At 37.3% G+C, this 24,615-nt stretch overlaps 8 protein-coding genes across 11 annotated transcripts; 7 read left to right on the forward strand and 1 right to left on the reverse strand.

The window, feature by feature from the left end:
• Positions 1-752: 752 nt before the first annotated feature.
• LOC17875606 (agmatine coumaroyltransferase) lies at positions 753-2,397 on the forward strand. Its single transcript, XM_006280395.2, has one exon. It carries the CDS (start codon positions 861-863, stop codon positions 2,208-2,210), a length of 1,350 nt encoding a protein of 449 aa, XP_006280457.1. The 5' UTR covers positions 753-860; the 3' UTR covers positions 2,211-2,397.
• Positions 2,398-4,440: 2,043 nt separating this feature from the next.
• Positions 4,441-5,813, forward strand: LOC17876780 (40S ribosomal protein S19-3). The gene is made up of 4 exons (XM_006281122.2): positions 4,441-4,611; positions 4,865-4,955; positions 5,095-5,278; positions 5,495-5,813. Exons 1-4 carry the CDS (start codon positions 4,528-4,530, stop codon positions 5,565-5,567), a joined length of 432 nt encoding a protein of 143 aa, XP_006281184.2. The 5' UTR covers positions 4,441-4,527; the 3' UTR covers positions 5,568-5,813.
• Positions 5,814-6,825: 1,012 nt separating this feature from the next.
• LOC17877189 lies at positions 6,826-11,802 on the forward strand. Of its 2 annotated transcripts, XM_006279503.2 has the most exons (11): positions 6,829-7,291; positions 7,714-8,498; positions 8,625-9,011; positions 9,102-9,248; positions 9,355-9,549; positions 9,660-9,812; positions 9,918-10,222; positions 10,313-10,403; positions 10,580-10,906; positions 11,078-11,343; positions 11,443-11,802. In XM_006279503.2, exons 1-11 carry the CDS (start codon positions 7,048-7,050, stop codon positions 11,642-11,644), a joined length of 3,102 nt encoding a protein of 1,033 aa, XP_006279565.1. In that variant the 5' UTR covers positions 6,829-7,047; the 3' UTR covers positions 11,645-11,802. The 2 variants fall into 2 exon arrangements, with proteins under 2 accessions (XP_023640894.1, XP_006279565.1); XM_023785126.1 differs by lacking the exon at positions 11,443-11,802 and having other exon boundaries at positions 6,826-7,291; positions 9,927-10,222; positions 11,078-11,347.
• A 205-nt stretch (positions 11,803-12,007) lies between these two features.
• On the forward strand, positions 12,008-14,817 carry LOC17876057 (cingulin). Of its 2 annotated transcripts, none has more exons than XM_023784993.1 (9): positions 12,008-12,164; positions 12,559-12,683; positions 12,774-12,833; positions 12,916-13,018; positions 13,094-13,691; positions 13,777-13,897; positions 14,002-14,169; positions 14,251-14,374; positions 14,471-14,817. In XM_023784993.1, exons 2-8 carry the CDS (start codon positions 12,567-12,569, stop codon positions 14,275-14,277), a joined length of 1,194 nt encoding a protein of 397 aa, XP_023640761.1. In that variant the 5' UTR covers positions 12,008-12,164; positions 12,559-12,566; the 3' UTR covers positions 14,278-14,374; positions 14,471-14,817. The 2 variants fall into 2 exon arrangements, with proteins under 2 accessions (XP_023640761.1, XP_023640762.1); XM_023784994.1 differs by having other exon boundaries at positions 14,251-14,342.
• A 734-nt stretch (positions 14,818-15,551) lies between these two features.
• Positions 15,552-17,880, forward strand: LOC17874621 (SNAP25 homologous protein SNAP33). The gene is made up of 5 exons (XM_006281739.2): positions 15,552-15,782; positions 16,211-16,797; positions 16,951-17,044; positions 17,134-17,264; positions 17,500-17,880. Exons 2-5 carry the CDS (start codon positions 16,300-16,302, stop codon positions 17,695-17,697), a joined length of 921 nt encoding a protein of 306 aa, XP_006281801.1. The 5' UTR covers positions 15,552-15,782; positions 16,211-16,299; the 3' UTR covers positions 17,698-17,880.
• Positions 17,881-17,915: 35 nt separating this feature from the next.
• Positions 17,916-19,292, reverse strand: LOC17874688 (LYR motif-containing protein 4). Of its 2 annotated transcripts, XM_006279455.2 has the most exons (3): positions 19,181-19,292; positions 18,343-18,654; positions 17,916-18,176 (listed from the first exon to the last, which is right to left on the reverse strand). In XM_006279455.2, exon 2 carries the CDS (start codon positions 18,606-18,608, stop codon positions 18,345-18,347), a length of 264 nt encoding a protein of 87 aa, XP_006279517.1. In that variant the 5' UTR covers positions 18,609-18,654; positions 19,181-19,292; the 3' UTR covers positions 17,916-18,176; positions 18,343-18,344. The 2 variants fall into 2 exon arrangements, with proteins under 2 accessions (XP_006279517.1, XP_023633475.1); XM_023777707.1 differs by lacking the exon at positions 17,916-18,176 and having other exon boundaries at positions 18,245-18,654.
• A 166-nt stretch (positions 19,293-19,458) lies between these two features.
• Positions 19,459-21,330, forward strand: LOC17875656 (phytochrome-interacting ankyrin-repeat protein 2). The gene is made up of 2 exons (XM_006281141.2): positions 19,459-19,627; positions 20,103-21,330. Exon 2 carries the CDS (start codon positions 20,649-20,651, stop codon positions 21,168-21,170), a length of 522 nt encoding a protein of 173 aa, XP_006281203.1. The 5' UTR covers positions 19,459-19,627; positions 20,103-20,648; the 3' UTR covers positions 21,171-21,330.
• A 431-nt stretch (positions 21,331-21,761) lies between these two features.
• Positions 21,762-24,595, forward strand: LOC17874620 (probable leucine-rich repeat receptor-like protein kinase At1g35710). Its single transcript, XM_006280748.2, has 11 exons — positions 21,762-21,993; positions 22,357-22,504; positions 22,583-22,654; positions 22,813-22,884; positions 23,107-23,178; positions 23,264-23,407; positions 23,501-23,581; positions 23,678-23,749; positions 23,852-23,923; positions 24,029-24,100; positions 24,300-24,595. The coding sequence occupies exons 1-11, from the start codon at positions 21,909-21,911 to the stop codon at positions 24,388-24,390; spliced, it is 981 nt and encodes a 326-aa protein (XP_006280810.1). The 5' UTR covers positions 21,762-21,908; the 3' UTR covers positions 24,391-24,595.
• The last annotated feature ends 20 nt before the right edge of the window (positions 24,596-24,615 follow it).

A 24,615-nucleotide genomic window follows, 5' to 3' on the forward strand; every position in this document is an offset into this window, starting at 1 on the left:
GCTGCATCCCTTTGAATTGCTTCTTTTCTTTCTTTTTCTTTTTCTTTTTATTGCATATGGATTGGAAACTGAAATTGGAAAAATAAATTCCGCCTTTTGATTATTTGTATTTTTAAAAGAATTATATTTTGAATCCTAGTTTAATAGAAAATTATACAAAAACTAAATCAGTAGTTAAGAAACTCAAGCCAAATTTTTCATTTAAATCACATAATTACCTTAATAATATATATATTATCTTTTATAAATATATCTAAATTTGTAAACTAAACTAAATGAGTTTGGTTTCCTTTGTTATGTAAACAGTAATCGTTTCTATTTCTCTTCTTATTTTAATGTAAGTTACATTACATTATGTAACGGACCATAACAATCGTTCTTTTTGGTTGAGACTTGAGACCATTAACCATATTACGTATACGTTAGATTCTTGAGAGTTGAGAGTTGAGACCAAAGCTGGTCATGGTTACAAGCTTGGCACAGTCATAAATAAACATTTTGGCCCATTATTTTATTTTTTTTAAGAGAAAAGCCATCATATATTCATATATAAGACATTTTTTGTTATTTTTCTGAAAAATAATTAGCCTAACTAAATAAATTTCTGGAGCCACCGAAATTTCAAAGGCGGCTTTGCATGGGATGATGGGACCACGATAATTTTCACAGGCTTAATTACGTAGCTTATCTCTCAACCGAACTTTCGTAGCTAGGGCTTGGCGTCTCAAGTCATATTAGAAGAGCTAGTCTCCGTATTATATATACTCGGTGAAAACTCATACGAAGAGATATTATAACTTATAATAAGTAACTAGAGCTCTTGTTTGATAGAGATTATCTAAAGAGAGAGTGCAAGTGAGATGGCGTTAAACGTGATCAAGATCTCCCGAGTCAGTCCAGCAACAGCCACCGTCGAACCGCTCATCGTCCCACTCTCTTTCTTCGATTTACAATGGCTTAAACTAAACCCTACGGAGCAAGTCTTTTTTTACAAACTCACCGAATCATCATCTCGCGACTCTTTCTACTCCTCCATCCTCCCCAAGATCGAGCGATCTCTTTCACTCGTCCTCTCTCACTTTCTCCCATTTACGGGTCACCTCAAATGGGGCTCTCAAAACCCTAAGCCGCATCTTGTTGTTCTCCCGGGAGACATTGTATCTCTCACAATAGCTGAGATGGATGCGGATTTCACGCGTATCTCTGGCAAAGGACTTCGACCTGAGCTAGAGTTACGCCCTCTGATACCTAAACTACCAATTCATTCCGACTCTGCCGCGGTTGTTTCTCTACAAGTCACATTTTTTCCAGACCAAGGCTACTGCATCGGAACCACTATCCACCACGTCGTCGTGGACGGCAAAACGGCTGAGAAGTTTAACAATGCATGGGCTCACACTTGTAAACACGGAACCGTACCCAAAAATTTACCAACGGTTTTAGATCGTTCTGTCGTCAATGTTCCAGCCGGATTCGAACGGAAGCTCTTGGAACTTCTGCCGTATCTCACGGAAGACAAAGAGAACGCAAGAACCCTGATGCTCCCTCCAGTCAAAGAAATAAATGCTAAAGACAACGTCCTCCGAACCACAATCGAGGTGACTCCTAAAAACATTGAGAAACTCAAGGAGCGAGCCAAGAAAGAGTCATCTCGGGCAGAGCTTCACTTGTCAACATTCGTAGTCACGTTCGCCCACGTGTGGACATGCATGGTGAAGGCCCGTGGAGGCGATGCAGATCGACCGGTTCGTTTCATGTACGCTGCTGATTTCAGAGACCGGCTAGACCCACCAGTTCCTGCGACCTACCTTGGGCCTTGTGTCTTAGCCATGGATTTCTATAAATACAAAGCGAAGAAGTTTTTAGGGGACGATGGATATGTCAATACCGTCGAAATTCTGAGTGACTCGGTCAAAAGGTTACGTTCACAAGGGGTGGAGTCAACTTGGAAGTGTTATGAAGAAGGAACAAAGACGATGGAATTGGGTACGCAGCTGATGGTCGTAAACGGGTCGAACCAGATTGGGATGTACGACACGGATTTCGGGTGGGGGAGACCGGTACACACCGAGACTATGTCTCTCTACAAGAATGATGAGTTCTCTATGTCCAAGAGAAGAGATGGGATCGGTGGCGTCGAGATTGGCGTCTCTTTGAAGCAATGTGAGATGGATGTTTTTTTGTCTCTGTTTACAAATGCACTCATCTAGCTAAACTGAATTCGGAAAAATTAGTCCAGATTTTGATTACTCGTTTTATTATGTTTTTTTACTTCTAGTTGAATAATTGCGCTAAACGCAAGTCTCTGAATTGTTGTTTTTTTTTTTTTTTTGTGGTCTTTTTAAAAAATTGTATTTTATGATTGCTATGTGAATAACTGTGTTACGTGCGGATTTATTGTTTTGGTATGAGTCATTTAACAATTATACATTATAATCCATTCTTAATACAATACCTTTTTTTTTTGTTATGCTTTTGACGTACGGTAGTGCGATGTTTATGTGATTTTTGATACTTAATTAACAGTACCGTTTCAAGTTTCAATTGCATTCTATTTAATCTGAGGGCAAATTAAGAAGAACTTTTGGTTGTAGTGGATTGATGAAATAAGATTAAGTGTGTTAAAAAAATTATAACATACTGATAAAGTGTGTTCACCTTTATAATAATAAGTTCTATAAATTCTGAAGATTACATTTTTTTTGCTTGACATGCTTCCTCAATCTACTGATTCTACTTTTTTACTGGTGGTTGTTATCTTCCAAGTAAGACTGTTGTCATAGATTAAAATTAATTGTTCGATTTTAATTAACGTCACTGCAAATCTGTGTGTTCCTTACCGAATTATACTTGATTAGTACCATATCGAACCAAAGGTGTAGAATTTCACAAATGCATATGCACTTATAAAATGTTTGAAGACAAAAATGATACTTATAAAGGATTGATGAATAAGGATATCAAGTTGGAAACATAAATGGACGTATAACCGCCATAAGATACTTATCCAAAGCTAGCTAGTGACAAAGACTGTAAGCTCAATAATGCATTATCTTCCAAAGTTATCATCATATGCATATGCATTATATGATGGATGTTAGATACTGTATGAAGACAATTTCTTTGACCCAAGACTGAAAATAATAGAAAACGATGATTAATGGTAGCAACTTTAAAGCTAGGGGTTGGATTTGTCGACTCTCGACCATGTGTTTTTTATGTACCCCTTGTTCCATCGTGTATGGGAATAATAAACTCACTTTGTTTCATAATAAACGATATATATATATATATATATATATATATATATATATTTCATTTTAGTAATGGTTGTAATTTTTGTTATTTTATAGTTTTGACTCTTTAAATTCTGCTTGATAGATTTTTTTCTTTCTATATGCTCAGTTAACTAAACATATTTAAAATAATAATAATAATAATAAAAGGATTTTTGTTCTTTACCAAAAACTTAAACGTCATATTTGAATATTTTATGAAAAAAGTGAATGATACATTTGTTGACAAAAAAATTATTGTTAAAAAGTTTACCGTATGTAAATTTATTGACAAAAAAATTTAGATTACGTATGATACATTTCAAGTACTCACCCTAACTAATTTGGTCTGCCTAACCGTCATTAAATTTTTGGTTGAAATAAACAGAAATATAATTAATTTCAACTTTTGCAATAAAATGATCAGATGTTGATCACTAAACATGGACTTATCACAACATGCAGGGATTTTCGATCATTATTTGATTATCATTCTTTTTCTTTCTCTTTTTCACTTTTATTTTTTCAAAAACATCCTCAAATATAAATGTTAGCGAGACATATATATCAAGAATCAAAGTCGCGACTTTTGATATATCTGAATAGGTGGGTGATAGATCATACATGGACCACATCTTTTAATCCAATAATCAAACATTTTGTCTTGAGAAATGTTTTTTTTTTCTTTTTTTTTTTTGTCTTTTTGTCTTGAGAAATGTTATCAAATGCGCTTCTAATAGGAGAAAAAAACCACTTAAGACCACCATTATTAGTGAGATCTAATGAGCCAAGATCTTTCCTTTGCAAATTTTATGGTATCTTAGCTCATAAGATCTCACCATAATGGTGCCCTAAGAAGAAGACGTATCAACGAGTCAACAACACACACACTCAGCAGTCATTATGATTGTGTCGAGTGTCGACGACCTTGCCAATAGGAGGAGTCAACGTACCAAACATCTCTTTAGGTTTCTTTCTCTACGCAAAGTAAAGATGGATGCAATCATTTCTTAAAATTAGCTTTATGGGCTCCTTTCGAGATTGCAAAATAACAGGCCGAAAATATATGACAAAGGCCCAAGACCCAAAACAATAAGGGCAGTTATGTAAAATCCTCTCAAAGAAAAACTCCTCAAAAGCCCTAATTTCGTTTTACCACAATTCCTCTCAATCCCCGTCTCCAAGACTCCAAGCAGCGCCGACGCCGCAGCACAAGGAGGTGAAGAAGAAGGATCAGAGCCGCGACTCAACAATGGCGACAGGCAAAACTGTTAAGGATGTCTCTCCACACGAGTTCGTCAAGGCTTACGCTGCCCATCTCAAGCGCTCTGGCAAGGTAATTCTCCTCTTCTCTTTCCCCTAGTCTTTTCTTTTACGATTACCTAGTGAGAGTGCGTTGTTCGCTGCTGCTGGATTGAAACTTGAACTAGCCATTAAAGTGTAAGCGTATTTGAATCGTTACTCTAAATGTCTTAACATTGATTCATTAGTTTCATTTCTAGTGGGATGCCTGGTTTGATTTTTGACTGTCTCTTTACCAACATTATAAGGCTTTGATTTTTGAATTCAATGTTGTTCCCTTCTTGTAGATTGAGCTGCCTCTGTGGACAGACATAGTCAAGACTGGTAAACTTAAGGAGCTTGCACCGTATGACCCTGACTGGTACTACATCAGAGCCGGTATGTATATATATAACATCTGCTCTAAGTCTTCTTCTAGATTGTGGATTTGGGCACTGCCTTTATGATCAAACTTTGGAAGCTTGTTAGATGTTTCTATATGTTTTTTTTTTTGCTGAGACAAGTTTCTACTCTTTAGCTTCAATGGCAAGGAAAGTCTACTTGAGGGGTGGTCTTGGAGTTGGTGCCTTCCGCAGGATCTATGGAGGAAGCAAGAGGAACGGAAGCCGTCCACCTCATTTCTGCAAGAGCAGTGGTGGTATTGCTCGTCACATTCTTCAGCAACTCCAGACCATGAACATTGTCGACCTTGACACTAAGGGGTGAGTTAATAATCTGTGGTTTAGATATCTCACCTAGCCTCACTTAAATAGATACTGGTACAAAGGAATGGTAGGAATACAGTTTAGACACTCTAAATTAAACGGTAATTGTGATCTATTATACTGACTCGATGAACTGTATGTTTGGATTAACACCTATGGACTAAATCAATACAATTGGCTAGATAATGATTTACTTATTTCTTATGTAAATAGGGGGAGGAAGATCACATCAAGTGGTCAGAGAGATCTTGACCAAGTCGCAGGAAGGATTGCAGCAGCCATCTAAATCAAAATCACAGATGGTCAACTCTAAGTCTAAAGTTTATGTTTCGGATTTAGTTATGGAATGAGTTGCATTTGAAAACCAGTAGTAGAATTCCCTCATTTTTTGTTTTGATGAGTTTTGTTCCTTTTGGCCCTCTTTTTTTTTTTTTTTTTAAATTCTGAGCGACTTATGGCTTATATATTTGATATTATCTTTGACCTCGTTTTTCTATTGGTTTCATGCAAATTCAAGTTATAAATTTGGTAAGTGTTACTAGTTTTTAATTTTATGTTTCGTATTCATAAAGAGCACACACTCATTTCGGAGGTTACCTCGCAGACTTGACTTTTTCCTTTAAATAAATAATACAATTGGCTCACTCATATACCTCGAGGTTCTTTGTTCTGACTTCTGAGTAGTGTGGCTTGTAGTAAAAATGCATATTGTAACTAATAATACATTACTCTGTCATTAAGATAGTTGTTACCGAGAATGAAAAGTCCTAAGATATATAATGCATAATTGCATACAGACATGTCTCTAAAGTATTATTAAAGTCCTTTTTTAACGCAAAATATAAAGTTAAAGCTCCGACATACATCTGTGGCAAATACAAATGTTTTAACGTTAATTATTGTGGATGATATAGTACTCTACTACTCTTTAGCTGAAACCTTTTTTTTCATAATTGTTTTTTGTTGTCAGTGCGCGAAGGCCATTGGTGTAACCAAAAAAATCTTTGTGCTGTAAGCTTTGCCAGGTCCATTGCCCGAATGAAGCTATGTATCAAATTCGTATATCAGGCCAAAAACACAGGAACAAACTTAAAAGTCAAGCCGCAAGTACTCACTAATCTGTTTCTTTAATAAGATTTTCGGGTGAAAGTAATTCCAATCAGATTTTGATGTAAACGAATACCAGAAGACAGAAGTTACAAAACCCTTTTTTGGTAATTTAATTATAACGTAAAATTTCTGAAACTGAAATCATAACATGACTTTTTTTTATTATAAACTGGACTAAAAAACGAAACTTATTATAACTTCAAACTAAAAAGCATAAATAGGCATGCATGTATTAGTAGACTCATTAAAATATTCGCTAATTACCGATGAAGAGTTACGTATAGTCTCAAAACTTCCAACGTCTATCGATAAAGCATTATTATCTGAATCTCTGATTGGCGCGTCTTCAATTTGCTGACGTGGATTAAGAAATAAATGAGTTAAAAAAATACAAGTATTTAAAGTTGCTCTCGTACGATACAGATTACAGAGAAATACATAAAAAAGCAGACTTTACGAAAAGCCAAAGGTTTCTTCGTCAACATGGAAAGAACTTAGTGGAAACTTCTTACTAAATTCAGAGCTGAGATTGGCTTAACCTCACTTTAGCAGGCTCCGATCTTCTTGTTAGAGAGAGAGATAGAGACACAAACAGAGATAGTTTCTTTTTTGGTTCACTCTTTGCTTTTTTGAATTAACTTGTGTCTTCACCGGCGATGACTACGGCGGAGGCGGATTACGTGAAAGTCAAAACGTCGGTATGGTGGGACATAGAGAACTGTGAGGTGCCCAAAGGTTGGGATGCGCATGCGATTGCGCAGAATGTGAGGTTGGCTTTGTGGAATATGAACTATTGTGGACCTATCTCCATTTCGGCTTATGGTGACACCAATCTCATCCCTCACGCTGTTCAACAAGCTCTTTCTTCTACTGGTGTTGGGCTTAATCACGTTCCCGCAGGTTTACTTCTCACAAAGTTTGACTCTTTTGTTGTTTTTTTTTTTGGCTTCGAATTGGAATTTTGTTTTGCTGAGTTTGTGAGAATTATTGGTTACGGTATTGGGTTTCTGATCTATTTTATAATCATGATATTTAATTGGGGTTCTCTGTTTTATACTTTAGGAGACTGTGATTAAATCTGAGTCATAGGTTATATTACAAGTGTTGTTAGTGTCAAATACAAGATTGCTATGAGTTGCTGTTGCTGTTGTTAAATGATGATCCGGGTCGTTTGGTTTAGGCTTCTGTTTCTGCTCACTCTACTAAGCAACTAAATGAACTGGGAACGGCTATATTGACTCTGAAAACTGTGAAGTTTTTTTTTCCAGCATTTAGGTGATTTTGTTTGGGATAAAAGATTTGAGTTTTTGTTGTTTGACCAGGAGTAAAAGATGCAAGTGATAAGAAGATTCTAGTGGACATGTTGTTCTGGGCAGTAGACAATGCTGCACCAGCGAATTTCATGCTTATCTCTGGTGACAGAGATTTCTCCAACGCTCTTCATCAGCTACGAATGAGGACGTATAACATTCTTTTGGCTCAGCCTCCACAGGCCTCTGCACCGCTGGTTGCTGCTGCCAAGAATGTATGGCTCTGGACAACCCTAGCCTCAGGAGGTCCTCCCCTTACAAGTAGTGAATCCTCTGAACTAGTCAACTATGTACGTCGTCATGTCTCTAATAAAGAAGTGTCGAAACATCCAGTTTCTGAACAATCTCAGTCCAGCAAACCAACTGATTCAAGTTCGGATATTGGAGACCCCAAGGATAACAAAACAAGAGAAAAGCATGTTCGGAAAGGATTATGTCAGGGGACGAGAAGAAACATGCTTGAGAATAGCAGTGGAACCACCAGTGAATCCTCTCGACTTGTCAACAATGGACTTTGTCATGTCTCTAATTATGAAGTGTCGAAATATCCAGTTTCTGAGCAGCCTCAGTTCAGCAAACCAATTGATTCAACTTCTGACGCTGGAGATACCAAGGATCACAAAACCAGAGAAAACCACATTCCAACAGGATCACCTCAAGAGACAAGAAGATATATGCATCAGAATGGTAGAGGACCCACAGGTGAATCTGTTACTGCCAGCAGAATATGCAATGTTGTATGTGATAGCTCTGCAAAGTTCACCGCACACCTCTCAGATAAAATGCAGATATCTCAGGTAATCTAAAGGTTTACTGAGTATGTGATTGGTTAGTATCTTGCTTGTTGGTGTATCTTTACTTGAAGATGAGCTTTTCTGGAAATTAGAAGGAAAGAGAACAAATTGTTTGCCTTCTTTGTGCAGCCTGCCTTCCTAGAAAGTCGCAAAGCTCCGGCCAACATTTCAGCCAAACCCATACAAGAAGCGGTGCTTGTGGAGCCTGTGGTGTGCAAAGTTTGCCACATCAGCTGCACCAACAATGATGCGTATAAAAAGCACACCTATGGAAAAAGACACAGAAACAACTTGGAACTGAATTTAGAAAAGTCCAAAAACATTTCGTTGGGACCAGTCGTGTCTTCTAATGAGGTCCTAGAGAAACATATGAAGAATAAGAAGGCGATTGAAGGTAAAGCTAAGGCAAACGCTGATTTCGCATGTCTTATGTGCAATGTCGTGTGCCATAGTCAAATTGTTTTTGATTCTCATCTGAGGGGTCAGAAGCATGCTAACATGCTGAGTCAATCAGAGGCAAGTTTCTAACTCTTGGCTATTCGAGAACTTAGCCATTTATTGCCATATAAATATTTACATAAACCTGATATAAAAACGTTGGATCAGGCACTCGTGGATTCTAAGAAGCTGCAAGAGAAAAGTGTCGGATTAAATGATCAACCAAGTATTGCCGAGCCACTGTTGCAGTCTCAAAAGGCTCAAGAGAATACCAAGTGCTTTGAGAAACTTCTTTCTGTGGCGATTCAGTCAGAGGCAAGTTTTTAACTTTTGGCTATTCTAGAATATAGGATTTTTTAACTAACAATGACAGGTTGGCTGTTTGGTGGAACATATGCCTCATATAATAGCTTTGTATCAGGTACTAATTGATTCTACTAAGAAGCTTCAAGAGAAAGGTGTTGAAGACAAGGATCAACCAAGAGAAAAAACTGTACATCCTAAAGCAAACGCTAATCTCGTTTGTCATTTGTGCAATGTGGTGTGTCAGAGTCAAATTGTCTTTGATTCTCATCTAAGGGGTAAGAAGCACGCTGCGAAGCTGAGTCAATCAAAGGCAAGTATCTTACCTTGTGTATTCAAGAACTTCAAGAACTTAGTAATTTGAAAACAATGAAAATTTACTTTTTGGTAAAACATATGCTTGATATAATACCACTGGATCAGGCTTTCATTGATTCTAATAAGATTGAGGAGAAAGGTGTTGGAGAAAAGGACCAACGAAGGGAAACAATTGCAGAGCCTCAGTTGCAGTCTCAAAACGCTCAAGAGAACAGCAAGTGCTTTGAAAAGCATGTTGTCATGGGGAAGCCATCAGAGGTAGGTGTCTAACTATTGGTGATTTTGAGAATTTGGGATTCTGTAAACATTTGCAGAATGTGGACTTAACTATGATAAAATATAGAAATAATGAAGCTTATATAGTTGGATCAGGAACTTATCAATGCTATGGCTAGGAAGTTTGAAGTAAAAGATGTCCGAGATAATAATCAACCAATAGAAAAAATTTCAGAACCTCGGTCGCAGTCTCAAAACACTCAAGAGCATACCAAGTTTTTTGAGAAGCAAAACGAAGAGTTGAGAAAGATTTGTGGCACCTCAGAAAGCAGTGTAAAAGAAAATTTTCAAAGTACTAAAGACCAGGTAGAGACTGTTCACAAACTGATTCTAAATGGAGAAATTTTCTCTGGTGCCCTAAGATCTGATTTTGAAGTACCCAGAGAAACAAGGTAAATTTGCCAACGTGGATTTGCTTGCTTAGTATATATGTCAAAAATGAACAATCTTTGGTGAAAAATATTCTCCAACTATTGTCACAGGGAATGTTCTGATGGTATTGTCAAGCCTATAACCCTGTTCGAAAGAGCAAATGAGCATTCAGGGGAGGTGAAGAAGGGAAAGGACGTGATGGTACGCCAAACAATATCATCTTCATCTAAGCTTTTTCATCTTTGCGTAGTGATTTGTGATAACGTAGCTCATTGGCCGAATCAAAAGCGGACTAGCGTAGTGACCGCTCACTTCTTGTTCTACCTCTTTATTTTTGATCAAAATCAAACCCTTCTGACTCTTTATTCATGATGCAGGTTGCCTTTGGAGCCAGCGATGATGCTCAGTCCAGCGTTTCAACCAAACCTGTGAAGGAACCAGAGGTTTTGCAGCCTGTGTGGTGCCAAGTCTGTCAGATGAGTTGCAACAGCAAGGTTGCATATGCAAATCACGCCTATGGGAAAAAACACCGACAGAAGTTGGAATCACAAGCAGCCAAGAACGAAAATATGTCTAAAGGACCACCCAAGCTTTCTAAAGACAACGGAGAGAAAAAGAAGAAAGTAGCTTGCAAAAACCAAACCACCTTTGATTCTCATCTGAAGAGTCAGAACCTTTCTGCCATTGTCAAGGAGCCAGTAGAGGCAAGTTAATAACTTTACTATTTGGTTACTTTTCGTGAACTTGGAATCTGCTGTTACTTATGAATATTAAAAATGTTAGTAAAAATATAACAACGTCCGCACAGGTTTTAATTCCTTTCGAAAAGTGATGGAGTATATATTATACCTTAAACTAAAATATATCTGTAGCAGGCACTTGTGAATTCAAGGAGAACTCAAGAAATTCCGACAGAAGCATTGGAGCAGTTCATTGTTGACTCAAGGACAATCCTAGAAGAAACCGATCAAGAAACAGAAACAACAGAGGAGCACACACTTGTAAAGATCAACAATCTTGAGTTTCGAGGGGCACCAGAAGATAAAGTGGAAATGAAGGAGAGACACGTCGTATCTGAGAACTTGGTGCAGCGTGTCTTCACTGAACAAAACCGAGAGTCTAGAATACTTAAAGAACCAAGGTAAGAGCTAACAATCAATCAGCCGAGTTGTGGAAATTGTTATGTATCTTGGTTAGTATCTGTGTGTCTAATTTGATTAACTTGTATCTTGGGTTACAGAGGATGTGTAGATGTGATTCCTGTGGCTGTGAAAGTAGAACTACCACCAAATGTGAATGCGGCCAAGAAATGGCAAGATGAGCTGAAACATAAACCTGAACCAAAAGCAGGGGAACCTGCAGGAATCAAGGGACATCTTGGAGAGGCTGCCAAAAGGGAAGAGAGTAACTTTTGGACTCGCCTCTGGGGGAAGAAGAGTTAAAGTACTGTTAAACATGATCTAAGGAGATGGTTATTTGAACTGTTGGAAATGATAACAACTTGGTAATTTCATTTTGCAAATTAGTATGTTTATGTTGTCAACAATGAATGTTTGTCTAAATGGCATTTTCTAATTTCTATGTTTTATTTTGGATTGGCTTTTTGCTTTTACCAAAGTTTTTGAAAACAAAGTAAAATGTCCTGTTAAGAAAGTGATTAGAACATGAAATAAAACGTAGGCATTGTATAGTTTCTGGATTAAATTAGAAATAACGACAGGTTTATCCAACAAAATTATCGGCTTGGCTGTAATGTATCATCAAAATCTGCATTAAGCTCCATTATGAAGCGACACCACTACAGGCTACAGCTCATATGGGACTCCCTCATTTCTTATCCGACCCGACCCGGATCTTTCTCTTGTCAAAATAAAGCAGAGACCAAAAAAAAGAAAGAAAAAAACTCTAATCATCTGTATTAAGCTCCGTTGCTCTTGCTCCGATCAAGTGGTCACGGCGAAGGTAAAGCTTGACTACAATTTTGCTTGTGTTCGTCCAATTTCATTTAATTCTCTTGGCTTCGATTTTAATTATATTTAATCGGTTGAAGTTAGTAATTTAGTACAGTGTCCTCCATTGCTGAACTTGGCTATTCACACAGTATGTGTAATTTACTCATTCCGTGTATATCTCTATACACATTTGTCTTTGTGTTTGATTTTTGTTTCCAGACGTCAAGTAATGTTAAAGTCTTACATTACAGTCTAATTTAGATTTGAGAAATGACATAAATTTTGTGTACAGTATTTGTCAGTTACTCGCTAAGGGACAAGAATTTGTTTTTTTTGTTGAACCGTCTCTTTTCACTAATGACTCGTAATCTTGGCTTATTGGAAGTTCTTCTGTGTAAATTTAGTCTCTTTAATGTCGAGTAAGTGGGGAAGTAGCTCGAGAGATAGCTCAGCAAGTAGTTCAAGAAGCGATGTTGAAAACTCTTTTTATGCTGAGGAACTCTTGCAGATTGGAACAAGATGTAGGGAGGTGAATCTTTTTTTCTTCTTATATCCTGTCTCTGAGATTCTTGAAGTTCATAATTTCCCTTATGATCTCAGGTTTTCATTGTAATTGCAGCTACGTAGAGAAAAGGAGATGCTGAGAGATTCACAGTCAGAGAGTGTTGAACTCGTCAGAGTAGTGTTCTACTTTTCTTGTATTTTGAAATATTGATCATTCGAACTTTCCTGAATATTGTTATCTTTTTTTTTTACCATAGAGGTTGGAACTGAATGCGAATTCGTTGTCAGAGTCTCGTTTAGAAGATAAGAGAAGAATTCAGATGATGGAGAAAGAATTGTTGAATTGCTACCAGGAGATTGGTAATGGTGATTCTGATGAAGCTCAAGTTTAGACTTATGTTTTATGATCTAAAGACACTTTCATTTGTCTTTCAGATTACTTGCGGGATCAAGTAAATCTCAGAGGTACAGAAGTGAGCTACCTGAGTGAATGTGTGCTCGGTCTTGAAGTCAAAGTAACTGAATCAGGGAAATGGGAGGAAGAAGTTAACTATTTGAGGGAGGATTTGTGTACGTCGAAATCTGAGCAACTATTCTTGTTGCAAGAACTGGAGACCACAGAAACTGAGCTACAGTTGTCTTTGTTTTCTGTTGAGAAGATGGAGGAGTCTATCTCATCCTTAACATTAGAGTCTCAGTGTGAAATAGAAAGCATGAGACTTGATATAGTAGCCTTGGAGCAGGCACTCTTTGATACTAAGAAAGTTCAAGGAGAAAGCAACCAAGAAAGGGATAAATTAAGAGAGATAGTCAAGGAACTACGGTTGAAGTCTCGAGAGGCACAAGAGAATGCTGAGTGCTTAGAGAAGCAAAACAAAGAGCTGAGGGAGAGATGTGTAGCCTCTAAAAGGCATTTAGAAGAATTTTGTCAAAGGTTTAGAAAGCGATTGGAAAGTGATAGTGAAATGCCTGTAAATGCAGAGTATTTCTTTGCTGAATTGAACCACATGCTTCCATTACCTGATGAATCTCGGTAGGTTCCACCTTAAGACCTACATAAATACTTTTAAATCAAGCTATTCTCGGTTTTTGAGTTCTGTTAATTTCTTGTCTCACAGAGAATGTTTCCATGAGATCATCAAGAAATTAGAGTTATTCCAGGATGCAAAACTGAGAGATAAAATAAAGGATATGGCTAAACAGATATGTGGATTCGAAGATCTTGTAAGGGAGCTCAAGGTATGTATTACCAAAAAGATTTGCAGAGTGAAGGTTTTGACCTTTCTGCAGCATCACACATGTTGTAGCGTAACTAGTTTCAACATTATTTTGTTATGGCTTAGGATGAGTTGAAAGAAGAGAAACTAAAGGGCAAGGAAGAAGCAGAGGACTTAACGCAAGAAATGGCTGAATTGAGATATAAAATGACTTGTTTATTGGAGGAAGAATGCAAGCGGCGTGCATGCATCGAACAAGCATCATTACAAAGAATAGCCAAATTAGAGGCACAGGTAGTTACGTGTTTATATTTTCCATTTGCCATCAGAGAATCCTGAAGGAAGCTAACAAATAATATCCATTTTCTTGTCAAGATCAAGAGAGAGAAGAACAAGTCTTGAACTTGCTTAGTACCTCTTTCTGCCGTATAAAACATCTAAGGTTCGAGTTAAACTTGGAATCACAGGTAATGCCAGAGAAGCCTTAAGCCATAAGAAGGTTCGAAATTTTATATAATTCAACCATGTGTACATAGTCCAATTTGATTGAGAAATTGAAATATAGATTTTCATCTCTGTGATTATGTATATGAAGAGTGAAACCGCTTCTTCATGAGGCATATCTGTGTGTAATTAAGGCTTGAGCAGCATATCAGAGAAATTGAGATGAATCTCTAGAGAATGTCGAAACTGTGGAACTGGTGAAAGCCAATGGTCGTCGTTGACCAAATAAGCTTCTAACTGTTGGACTCTATTTGATGGGCCTATGATGAGCGGAGTTCAAGAGGGCCGACTTGATTTAATGGCCCATTATTCACGCTTTATTCTTCTTTTCATATTTTTCTTGTGAAACAAAAATCTTGAAGAATTGTATGAATGTCATGTGTATATTGCAAAGTCTTGTAAAATCTTTAATGATGATGCAAAGGGATTAAAATGAAAGGGTCAAGGAAAAGAACCTGTTTTCTCTATTGTTAATCGAGACACTTGTGGATTTGTTGTCTAACTCTAACCTAATCCAACTTGACTTTAAGAAAACCCTATTTTAAACTTATCTAAACAAAAAAAAGAGGAAAAATATGTGCATTTATAATAATATTTTTTTTGATAAAAAGTTTATAATAATATTTGCCAAACAATTTTTTTTTAATATGATGTGAAAGTGTTTTATGGGCTAAAAAAATATGATATCTTTGAAAAATTCAACAAAGAACGTTGTTCAAGGATTTGGCAAAGTTGACAACTTACCCCAAACGTCGAGAAAAGGAAATTGCGAGTGGGATGATGATGCCTCCTGCAATTATAAACTAAACCATTGGTACATTTAATATATATTAAAATAAAAAGGAAATATAAGAAAACTAGCTCTTCCCCTCTTATTAATTTCTAATTATCCACAAATTATGTCGTATATAAAATTATATTATATTGTATATTCTATTAATTACTGTTTATCCACAATTATGTCCTATAGTACAAAAATTTTATTCTAATTCACAATGAAGTTGCAAGAGCAAAAAAAAAAAAAGAAAAAAAAAAGAGGACATATATGAATGAAATAATTTTATATTTGATATATGAATTGATCCACCACGTTTATTGCTTAATCCTTTTTATCGGGTCAAAAGAATTGCTCTTGATCATTTCTTCGAAATATTGTGAAATTTGTACAGTCCACCATCACCATAAAAATTTCTTCGTCAACACAATCAAACCCAAAAAGACTTAGAACTCAAAACATTTCTTTTGGGTCGTTTTAAGTCGTTTCCGCGTTATATCCTTTATAGATCTTCGTCTTCTTCTTTTGCATTGATTTGGTCCTGCTTCTTCAATTCATTAAGAAGAGAACCCAATCCTTCATCTTCTTCTCGATTCCACTTCTCTCTCTCTCTCTCTCTCTCATCCAGGTTAGCCTCCATCTCCTTCTCCTCTCTATCTTTTACTGCTAAAAAAATCTCACTTCCTTTGTTCTCAATTCCAGTTTTTTTTCTTTTCCTTTCTCTCGCAATCTGGTATAGATCTTGGTTTTGTTTGCTTTCTCTTCTGTTTTTGTTCCCATAAGATTGTTTGAAATCAGAGAGATTTAGTGGTTTTTTTTGGCTGACCTTTTAGCCCACATATGCTCAATTAGGTTTTTGGTATTTGATAAACTGTTGTCTTCTATTATCGTGTAAACAAATCAGTGGATGTTACTGTTTTTAACTTGTTTGCTTTACTTCTTTATCTTTGTCTTTAGATTTTGATCAAACTTTATCGTATCGTAATCTATTCTCTTTGCTTACAAGTTATGATCAAAATCATCAAGTTGATTACTGTTTTTTTTTTTTTTCTGCAGGAAGGTTTATTTCTAGTTAGCAATCTCAAAGTGTTCTTTTCTTTTTTGGTCTCAAGCAACAAGTTGTGCGATATTATTCTGAGAGAAGAATGTTTGGTTTGAGGAAATCACCGGCTAAGCTTCCCAAGCATAGCTCAGTAGACCTTGGATTTCACAAGTCTTCCAAGCCAAACCCCTTTGATTCTGATGATGAATCCGACAACAAACACACCCTTAACCCTTCAAAGAGGACTACCTCTGAACCCTCTTTGGCTGATTTGACAAAGACTAACCCTTTTGATGCTGAGGAGGCTCAGAGAGGATTCGCTACTAGTTCATCCAAACAGTCTTTGATTTCCAACTCCAATTACCAGTACAAGAACAATTTCCGTGATTCTGGAGGTATCGATAACCAGTCTGTTCAGGAGCTTGAGGGTTATGCTGTGTACAAGGCTGAAGAGACCACGAAATCTGTACATGGTTGCCTCAAGGTAGCAGAGGATATAAGGTCAGACGCTACCAGAACTTTGGTTATGTTGCATGAGCAGGGCGAGCAAATCACAAGGACTCACCACAAAGCTGTTGAAATCGATCATGATCTCAGTCGAGTGAGTTTTTCTTCTTTCTTGTTCTGTGATTTTTTAATGGAACGTTCAAATATTTTTCTCCTCATTTTAGAGTGTATTGGTTGGTTGGTTGGTGTGAGATGGGGAAAACGGGGGACATGAGATGCTTAAATTATTTGGATTTTTGGTTTTCAGGGTGAGAAGCTTCTTGGAAGCCTTGGAGGCATGTTCTCAAAGACTTGGAAGCCAAAGAAGACTCGTCCTATCAATGGGCCCAGCATAACTAGAGGTTTGCTTCTTGGTCATTGATTTCTCAATTCTTCTTGCAGCTTTTTTACTTTTACCTAATTGCTGATTCCCATTCTGTGTTTTGTGTAGATCACTCACCAACTAGAAGAGTAAACCACTTAGAGAAAAGGGAAAAACTGGGACTGAACCCAGCACCAAGGGGACAATCAAGAACCCGAGAACCGCTCCCTGAATCAGCTGATGCCTATCAGAAAGTGGAGGTACGGACTTCCCTTCCCTCTCCTTTATTTTTTCCTTTCAAGAACATTACTATATATTCCTGCATCTAAGATGAGTGATCCATGAACTCTCTATCTGGGGTCATGTAAAACAAATGCGCAAAGATCCAAACATGAGACATTTATTGATGAATATTGAAAGCAAGCTTCCGTATATATTTTTGAGTAGAACACTGTCATTTTTGGACGCCACTAAATTTACTCTCGTTTATCACAGATGGAGAAAGCTAAGCAAGATGACGGTCTTTCAGACTTGAGTGATATACTCGGCGAGCTAAAGAACATGGCTGTTGACATGGGAAGTGAGATTGAGAAACAGAACAAAGGACTTGACCATCTTCATGATGATGTTGACGAACTCAACTACAGAGTGCAACAATCAAACCAGCGTGGCCGTCGTTTGCTTGGAAAGTAGATGAACTAAGATTTATATGTTCATTACACTCCTTCATCTCTTGTTTGATTCTCTATGAATTTGTTCTTTAAACCTGACAAGGTTCTTATCATGTTATATACATTTCTGTCCGTGTTTGTAATTGATCTTATTGCAGAAAACAAAACAAAACCTACTGTTCAAACAGAATCAAATTTTGCTATCGTTTTACCTGTATCATGAAGATTTCTGACGATAGATAAATTTTATGCGTATTCTTATTTTGCCCAAAAAAGATAAATATTATGTGTTTGAATCACAGATTTATAACCTAACAGTATAAGTGCTAGGAATACAGAAACTCCAGACAAGTTGGAACATTTGTTATGCAACAACTGCACAATCGTGTGAGATTATTAAGAAGAGCAAAAAAGCCAGGAACTCATCATTCCCTTTAGTCTATCTCAGCTCCAATCCAAGACATGTCTTCCACAATGTTCACTTCTTCACTTGTATAATGTCTGAAGCCATAAAATACAAAGACTAGATGAGAAGTAGACAATCTCTCATAGTTGGGAAGAACTAAGAATAGAGTACTTAACAATCCCATAAAAACATTAAAAGTTCCATTAAATATGAAGTAGTTCCAACATGACGAATAATAGCAAATTGAAATGACAAACATACATCTACTGAAGCTTGACTTCCATGATGTTCTTGGTCTTGGGAGGATATAAGGAGTAAAGCTTGACCGTCCTCTCAACAACCACAAGTTGTGCCTTAGCTTCAGCATAAGCCTCGTTCACCTTAGATTGGTCAGTGAGATTCTTGTTCATGCGGAAGCCATCCAAGGTCCTTCGCTTAGTGTACTCCCTAAGGTTGTAATGAGGGAATTGACGTCCGGCTCGAAGCAGGGCACGACAGAGGCTGAGAACTTCACTTCTGGATACCATTGCAAGATGGAGGAATCTAACACTTTATTCAAAAGAGCCTGCTTAACTGCAAACAGTATAACAAGAAGCTATTAGCAACACCGAAAAGAAAGGGAAAAAGTCAAGATAAGGAATAAAGATACACACACTTATAACAAGAAGAGATATAGACAGTGAAAACTAAAAAGGATAATGGATACATCATTTGTAAATCAACAGAACCTAAAATTTTCTCAAACAGTGAAGAGATTCGTTATCAGCATTCAATTCAAGTGAAATTCATATGCAGGAATCCGAGTTTTGTAGTGTGTATATAAGAAACCAAATCTAACATTTAGAAACTTAAGCTCTAGAGTTATTGAAAAATCTGCAAACAAACCAATAAAACTAAAGCAAACCCTTCAATAAGAAACTCAAAAGACCATAAAAAAAAAAACGCACTTGATAAATCATAAACTTCACTAAAATGGGATGAATTTGAAACAACAACCAATAAGAGACTAATTCATCTGAATCGCAAGAGGATCCGACCAAATTCAACAACAGTTATACCACTAAGCATAGAATTTGAGCTGGAAATAAGTATGCAATACCGAATTGAAATCGCCGGAGGGTATAACTTTCCCGAGCTCGCCGTTGAGGTTCTCCGTTCGAAGGTTTCGATTGCAGGAAGATAGACAAACCTAGTTTACCCAAATCTAAACCGGGGAAACTGATCTAATAACCGGATCAATGTTAGAATTGAGTACGAAAAGAATCGGTTGTAGAATGGGCCAGATACTTTAAGGGCTTATTAGAGTGGGCCGATATGTGATAAGCTTTTCTTTATTAAGGTGAATGAATGAGCTGGCATAATCGTCAACAAATAGTAAACAAAAACCGATATTTATCATCTCTGTCACGCCTTGTACGACGAATTCGATTCTCTCTTATCTCGACGAAAAAACCCTACTGCAAAACTCTGTATTCTCCGATCTCCGGCGAGAAGATACATCTGTGTTTCTGAGCTTCGTTCACCATCTCCTCGCTGGGTTACGACGGTACTCATATGTTTTAATTTTTCGATCTCTTTGGTTCAGTATGCGTGAAACTCATTTTGCTCGTTGTTTTGAAATTGATTCTTTGAAATTGATTTGTCTCTGTCTCTCTCTGTCGTTTCCGATTTATTTTTTCGATTCGTATGGTTTAGTTCCTCAGTTTTGCTGGGATATGTTCTGATTTGTGTTGAAATTAAGATCCCTTGGATGGATTGATTGGGTTATTGATGTTTCGATTTCTACTCTTTAGTTTCCTGGATTTATCTTGTGATGTTATGGTTTCTGATTTTATTGCCTCGTTTCCTGAACTTTTGATACATGAGAAGACTATAAGTGCTGTAATTGGATTGAAAACTCCTAACGCTAGCTGAATTTTTAGGTGGTATATTAGAGAGAGATTGATTTATATAAGTGCTTTGATTTGTTTTGTTCATGTTGTTACGCTAATTAGGTTTTCTTCTCTTTCTTTTTTTGGCAGATTTGGTCAAATCATAGTTCTCATCAACTATCATCTTGGCTGAAAGTTGGAGTTTTCTCAGTCTCAATGTGGTCGTGCTCCACTACGGCTTTTCACAATCATTAGGCTTTTTATTCTTTCAAAGTAATGCTCATATTCTCTTCCCTGTCTATGGCTTTATCTGCAATCCTTCAAAAGCTTAGTGTCTTCGGCCCTGGTTTGAATCCCTCTTTCCCTTACTGCATCGCCAATCACTCCGCTGCCTCCCGTTAATTGAGTTGCTCTGTTTCAACTGAATTACATTAGTCTGCTTTCTTCGCTGTCTAGTCTGGGATAGTGTTGCAAATCATCCTTAGCCAGAAGTAGTACCTTCTTTAGACATTCTTGGGTGAGAGGTTTACACCAAAATTATGTAAATCTGCCCTCTCATAGAATAAGTTTATTCTGCTGGCTGAGTTCTTGAAGAAGTCCTGTTTGATTAGTATCTTCCCGAGTCTCTTAGTCCTACACAGATCCAGATCCAAACTTTCAAAGCTAGTTCTTTTTTATCTGAAGCTCAGACCCAAAATGCTCCAAGAACAGCCGGTTGCATTCTCGCTCCGGCGTAACTCATTTAGGCGCCGGTCTCCCAGATCAAATGTCGATGACAGAGGCTGGACTCCGCTCCATATCAAAGCAAGAAAAGGCGACCTGAAATCTGTCAGACAACTTCTCGACCAAGGAGTGGATGTGAACGCTCTAGCATGGGGACCCAAATCAAAAGGAGTGAGTCCGCTCCACCTTGCAGCAGAGGGAGGTCACATTGAAGTCATGGATTTGCTCCTTGAACGTGGGGCTAACATCGATGCCAGAACATGGGGCTCTTGCGGTTGGACCCCTCTCCACGCTGCGGCTAAAGAGCGTAAGAGAGAAGCAGTCAAGTTTCTGGTGGAGAATGGTGCCTTCTTACCTGATGATATAAGTGATACCAGGTTTAATCCGCCGGTGCATTACTGTCACGGACTTGAATGGGCGTACGAGGAAAGAAAGAAACTTAACAGCGAGTCTTCTTCATCTGGTGGAGACACATCTTCCAGTTCTGAGAACTGAACTACTTGTTATTTCTCGGTGTGTTTTGTTTTTTCTCTAGTTGAGACTTGAGACACTTGTCTGAAATATTATGGTATTGTGTTTGATCTGATATATGAAACATTGAAACTGCTGGATTTTTCTTACATTAATGTAATCTTGTGTGTTATCTTCAACTTCAGTTTGAGAACTTAGCAGACATTGTTTTGGTTAACCGATTCTGGATGAACCAAATATTATAAGTTAGCCGGAACTGATCTCATCCGAATCGGCTGAAAATTATCAGTAAGTTTATCCAGGTTAAATATTTTACGTTAAGTGGTAGAATCTTACTTTATTGATGATACAAATTAATAAATTGCGTATTTATGTTCCAAATGGTGTTTAACATAGCTAACATCAAAATTGTCAGCTTAAAACAAAGTTTTGCTCTAATGGCTTTTAAGCCTTTAAATGTTCCTAATCATTGTCATTTGTGTCTTAGGAGGTAGGAAATGTTTAACTAGTTGGGGAAACAACTTTCTCCAACATTCGAATAATTGAGTTTTTCATCTTACAGTGTAAACGCAAAAAAAAAAAATTGACAAGAAAACCAAACATTCGGGTTCACTACCAGACCCGTCGGTGAGAAGCGGTATACGAATCTGAGGAGGCAGAGATAATAAAAATGGCTTTTTTAATTTCGTTCTCCTCTTAGATCCGTTTCTTCTCTTTTCCACTTCGGTCTGTTTAAGCAAAAAAAAAAAAAAAAAAAAATCCATGGCTTCTCGCAGTGAGCTACTTCTGATCTGTGTATTGTCTCTCTTGTTTGCTTTTGCTCACTCTAAGACGTTGAAGCGAGATGGTATGTTCTGCTTTATCACCCTCTGGTTCATTGTCTATGGATCGAGATCTTTCATTAATTGGTTTTATTTTATAGCTCTTCACGAATTTGGAAGATAGCCGCAGTGAAGATTTGTTCTATATCTTATCAGTTATCATGATTTAGCATGCAAGTTCGATTCTTTTTTGTTTTTCTTTTTAATCTGAGCTGAGCTGAGCTCAATGTTAAAGAGAATTATGTATGATCAATGATTAGATCTGATACTATTTGTTATAGTCTCAGTGATTTGGTTCTTTCTCTGCGTCTTGGTAGTTAGATTATAAGCTCATCCTCAGATGATTTGACTATCCCTTAATGTTAATCTGTGTTTCATCGTCTGCACAGTGAAAGCTTTGAATGAAATCAAAGCTTCTTTGGGATGGAGAGTGGTGTATTCATGGGTCGGTGATGACCCTTGTGGAGATGGAGACCTTCCACCTTGGTCTGGTGTCACCTGTTCTACACAAGGAGACTATAGGGTTGTCACAGAATTGTAAGTTCTTGTTTATTCTCACTTCTGTGTGTTTCTTCTGTATCAACCTGCTTTGCTAAATCGGTGTCTGATTTGCAGAGAAGTTTATGCCGTTTCGATTGTTGGACCTTTCCCCATCGCAGTAACAAATCTTTTGGATTTGACCAGACTGTAAGTTACCTTCTAAAACCTTAGAAATGAGTGTCTATGTTGATCTATGTAACAGCTCTTTGAAATACTTACTTTTGTGATTGTTGTGCAATGCCTGAGAAATCCTTAGAGCTTTACTGTTTGAGAGGGTTAAATTGAAAATGGTTTTGGTTTTTCAGCGATCTACATAACAACAAGTTGACTGGTCCAATCCCTCCACAAATTGGGCGACTGAAACGGCTGAAAGTACTGTATGTTCCTTGTGCTCTTACAAATATATTGTTGATTTACTGTGTTTTCCATTTTATCCCAATATACTGCTCTGGAACCAAACTCAAAATAGTATCCAATTTTCTTCAGAAACACAGTTTTAAACTGTGAAACTCTGTGACAGGATTGTGTTAGTTGTATCATCATATCATGCTCATGTTTACAAATTCTTCGCCTAACCATTCACTCTATTCTCCAATTAGAAACCTGAGGTGGAATAAACTACAAGATGTGATTCCCGCTGAGATTGGGGAGCTGAAGAGACTAACCCATTTGTCAGTACCTTTGTGTTTCCTTTTTAGATTCTTATGGTTGTCCATCTGTATCCAAAATAATTATGATTTCTTTTGTATCTTAAAGGTACTTAAGCTTCAATAGCTTTAAGGGAGAAATTCCAAAGGAACTAGCTGCTCTTCCTGAGCTTCGGTATCTATATCTTCAAGAAAACCGTCTCATTGGTAGAATCCCTGCAGAACTGGGCACACTGCAAAATCTCCGCCACCTGTAAACACCAAATGCCATCTCCTACATACAGTTTGCGTCTTTTATCATTACTTTCCATTGAATTTACTGAGATTTTGGTTTGGTGTGTCCCAGAGATGTTGGTAACAACCATATGGTGGGAACTATACGGGAGCTCATCCGTTTTGATGGAAGTTTCCCAGCTCTTCGCAACTTGTAAGCATCCCTTCAGAATCCAGGCTTTGGTTCACTCTTTCATTTTATCTTATATATTATATTCATTGCGTTCTCTTTTCAAAATCTCTACTTTAGGTACTTGAATAATAACTATTTGAGTGGAGGGATCCCTGCTCAACTCTCAAATCTGACAAACTTAGAGATTGTGTAAGCATTTTACACTGCACAATAACTCGGAGTTTATTCTCCAAGTAATCTACAGTAATTTGTATTGGGAGGTCTCTGATCTTCGTTTTGTTTGTTCTGCAGGTACCTATCCTACAACAAATTTATCGGAAACATTCCTTTTGCAATTGCTCATATTCCTAAACTGACATACTTGTAAGTCTTTGTGATAGATTGCTGAACTTTTTCTTTGTCTCTGATTTGCTTACTATGTAAGAGGAAATATGCATTCTCATGGGATCATGATGTTGATGAAACTAGGTACCTTGATCACAACCAATTTAGTGGGAGAATCCCAGATGCTTTCTACAAGCACCCATTCCTCAAAGAAATGTGAGTTCCCACCCAATTCTCATGTTACAACATAGCATTTACACAGACATAACGATCTAAGAATTTGAACAATGTGAAACAGTTGTATGTAAATTCATCTATCTGGATGAGTTTCAGATGACTGATTTTGCAGAAAAGTTGAAAGTTTTCTTTCTTCAATCTCCACTCTGACAAGAAGAGATCTGATTTGATGGTGTAGGTACATTGAAGGCAACATGTTCAAGGCAGGCGTGAACCCAATTGGTACCCACAAAGTTCTAGAAGTTTCTGATGCCGATTTTGCCGTGTGACCGCGTAGAAGAATCTAGAAGGTTCTCGAGAAAACGTCTCAGAATTACCTAGACTCGGTTCCACTTTAGTCCTCTTCGCTATTATCGAATTTTTTGTATGGTCTGTTGATCTTTGCAAGTGAAAGAAGACATAAGACTACAAGTTTTTATCTTCATATTGTATAGTTAGACACATTCTACTAATCTATATTCCTCCTTAATCAAATGAGAATACTATAAACAGTA

Source organism: Capsella rubella, unplaced genomic scaffold (genome assembly GCF_000375325.1).
Source record: "Capsella rubella cultivar Monte Gargano unplaced genomic scaffold, Caprub1_0 scaffold_8, whole genome shotgun sequence".
Classification (NCBI taxonomy): Eukaryota; Viridiplantae; Streptophyta; class Magnoliopsida; order Brassicales; family Brassicaceae; genus Capsella; species Capsella rubella.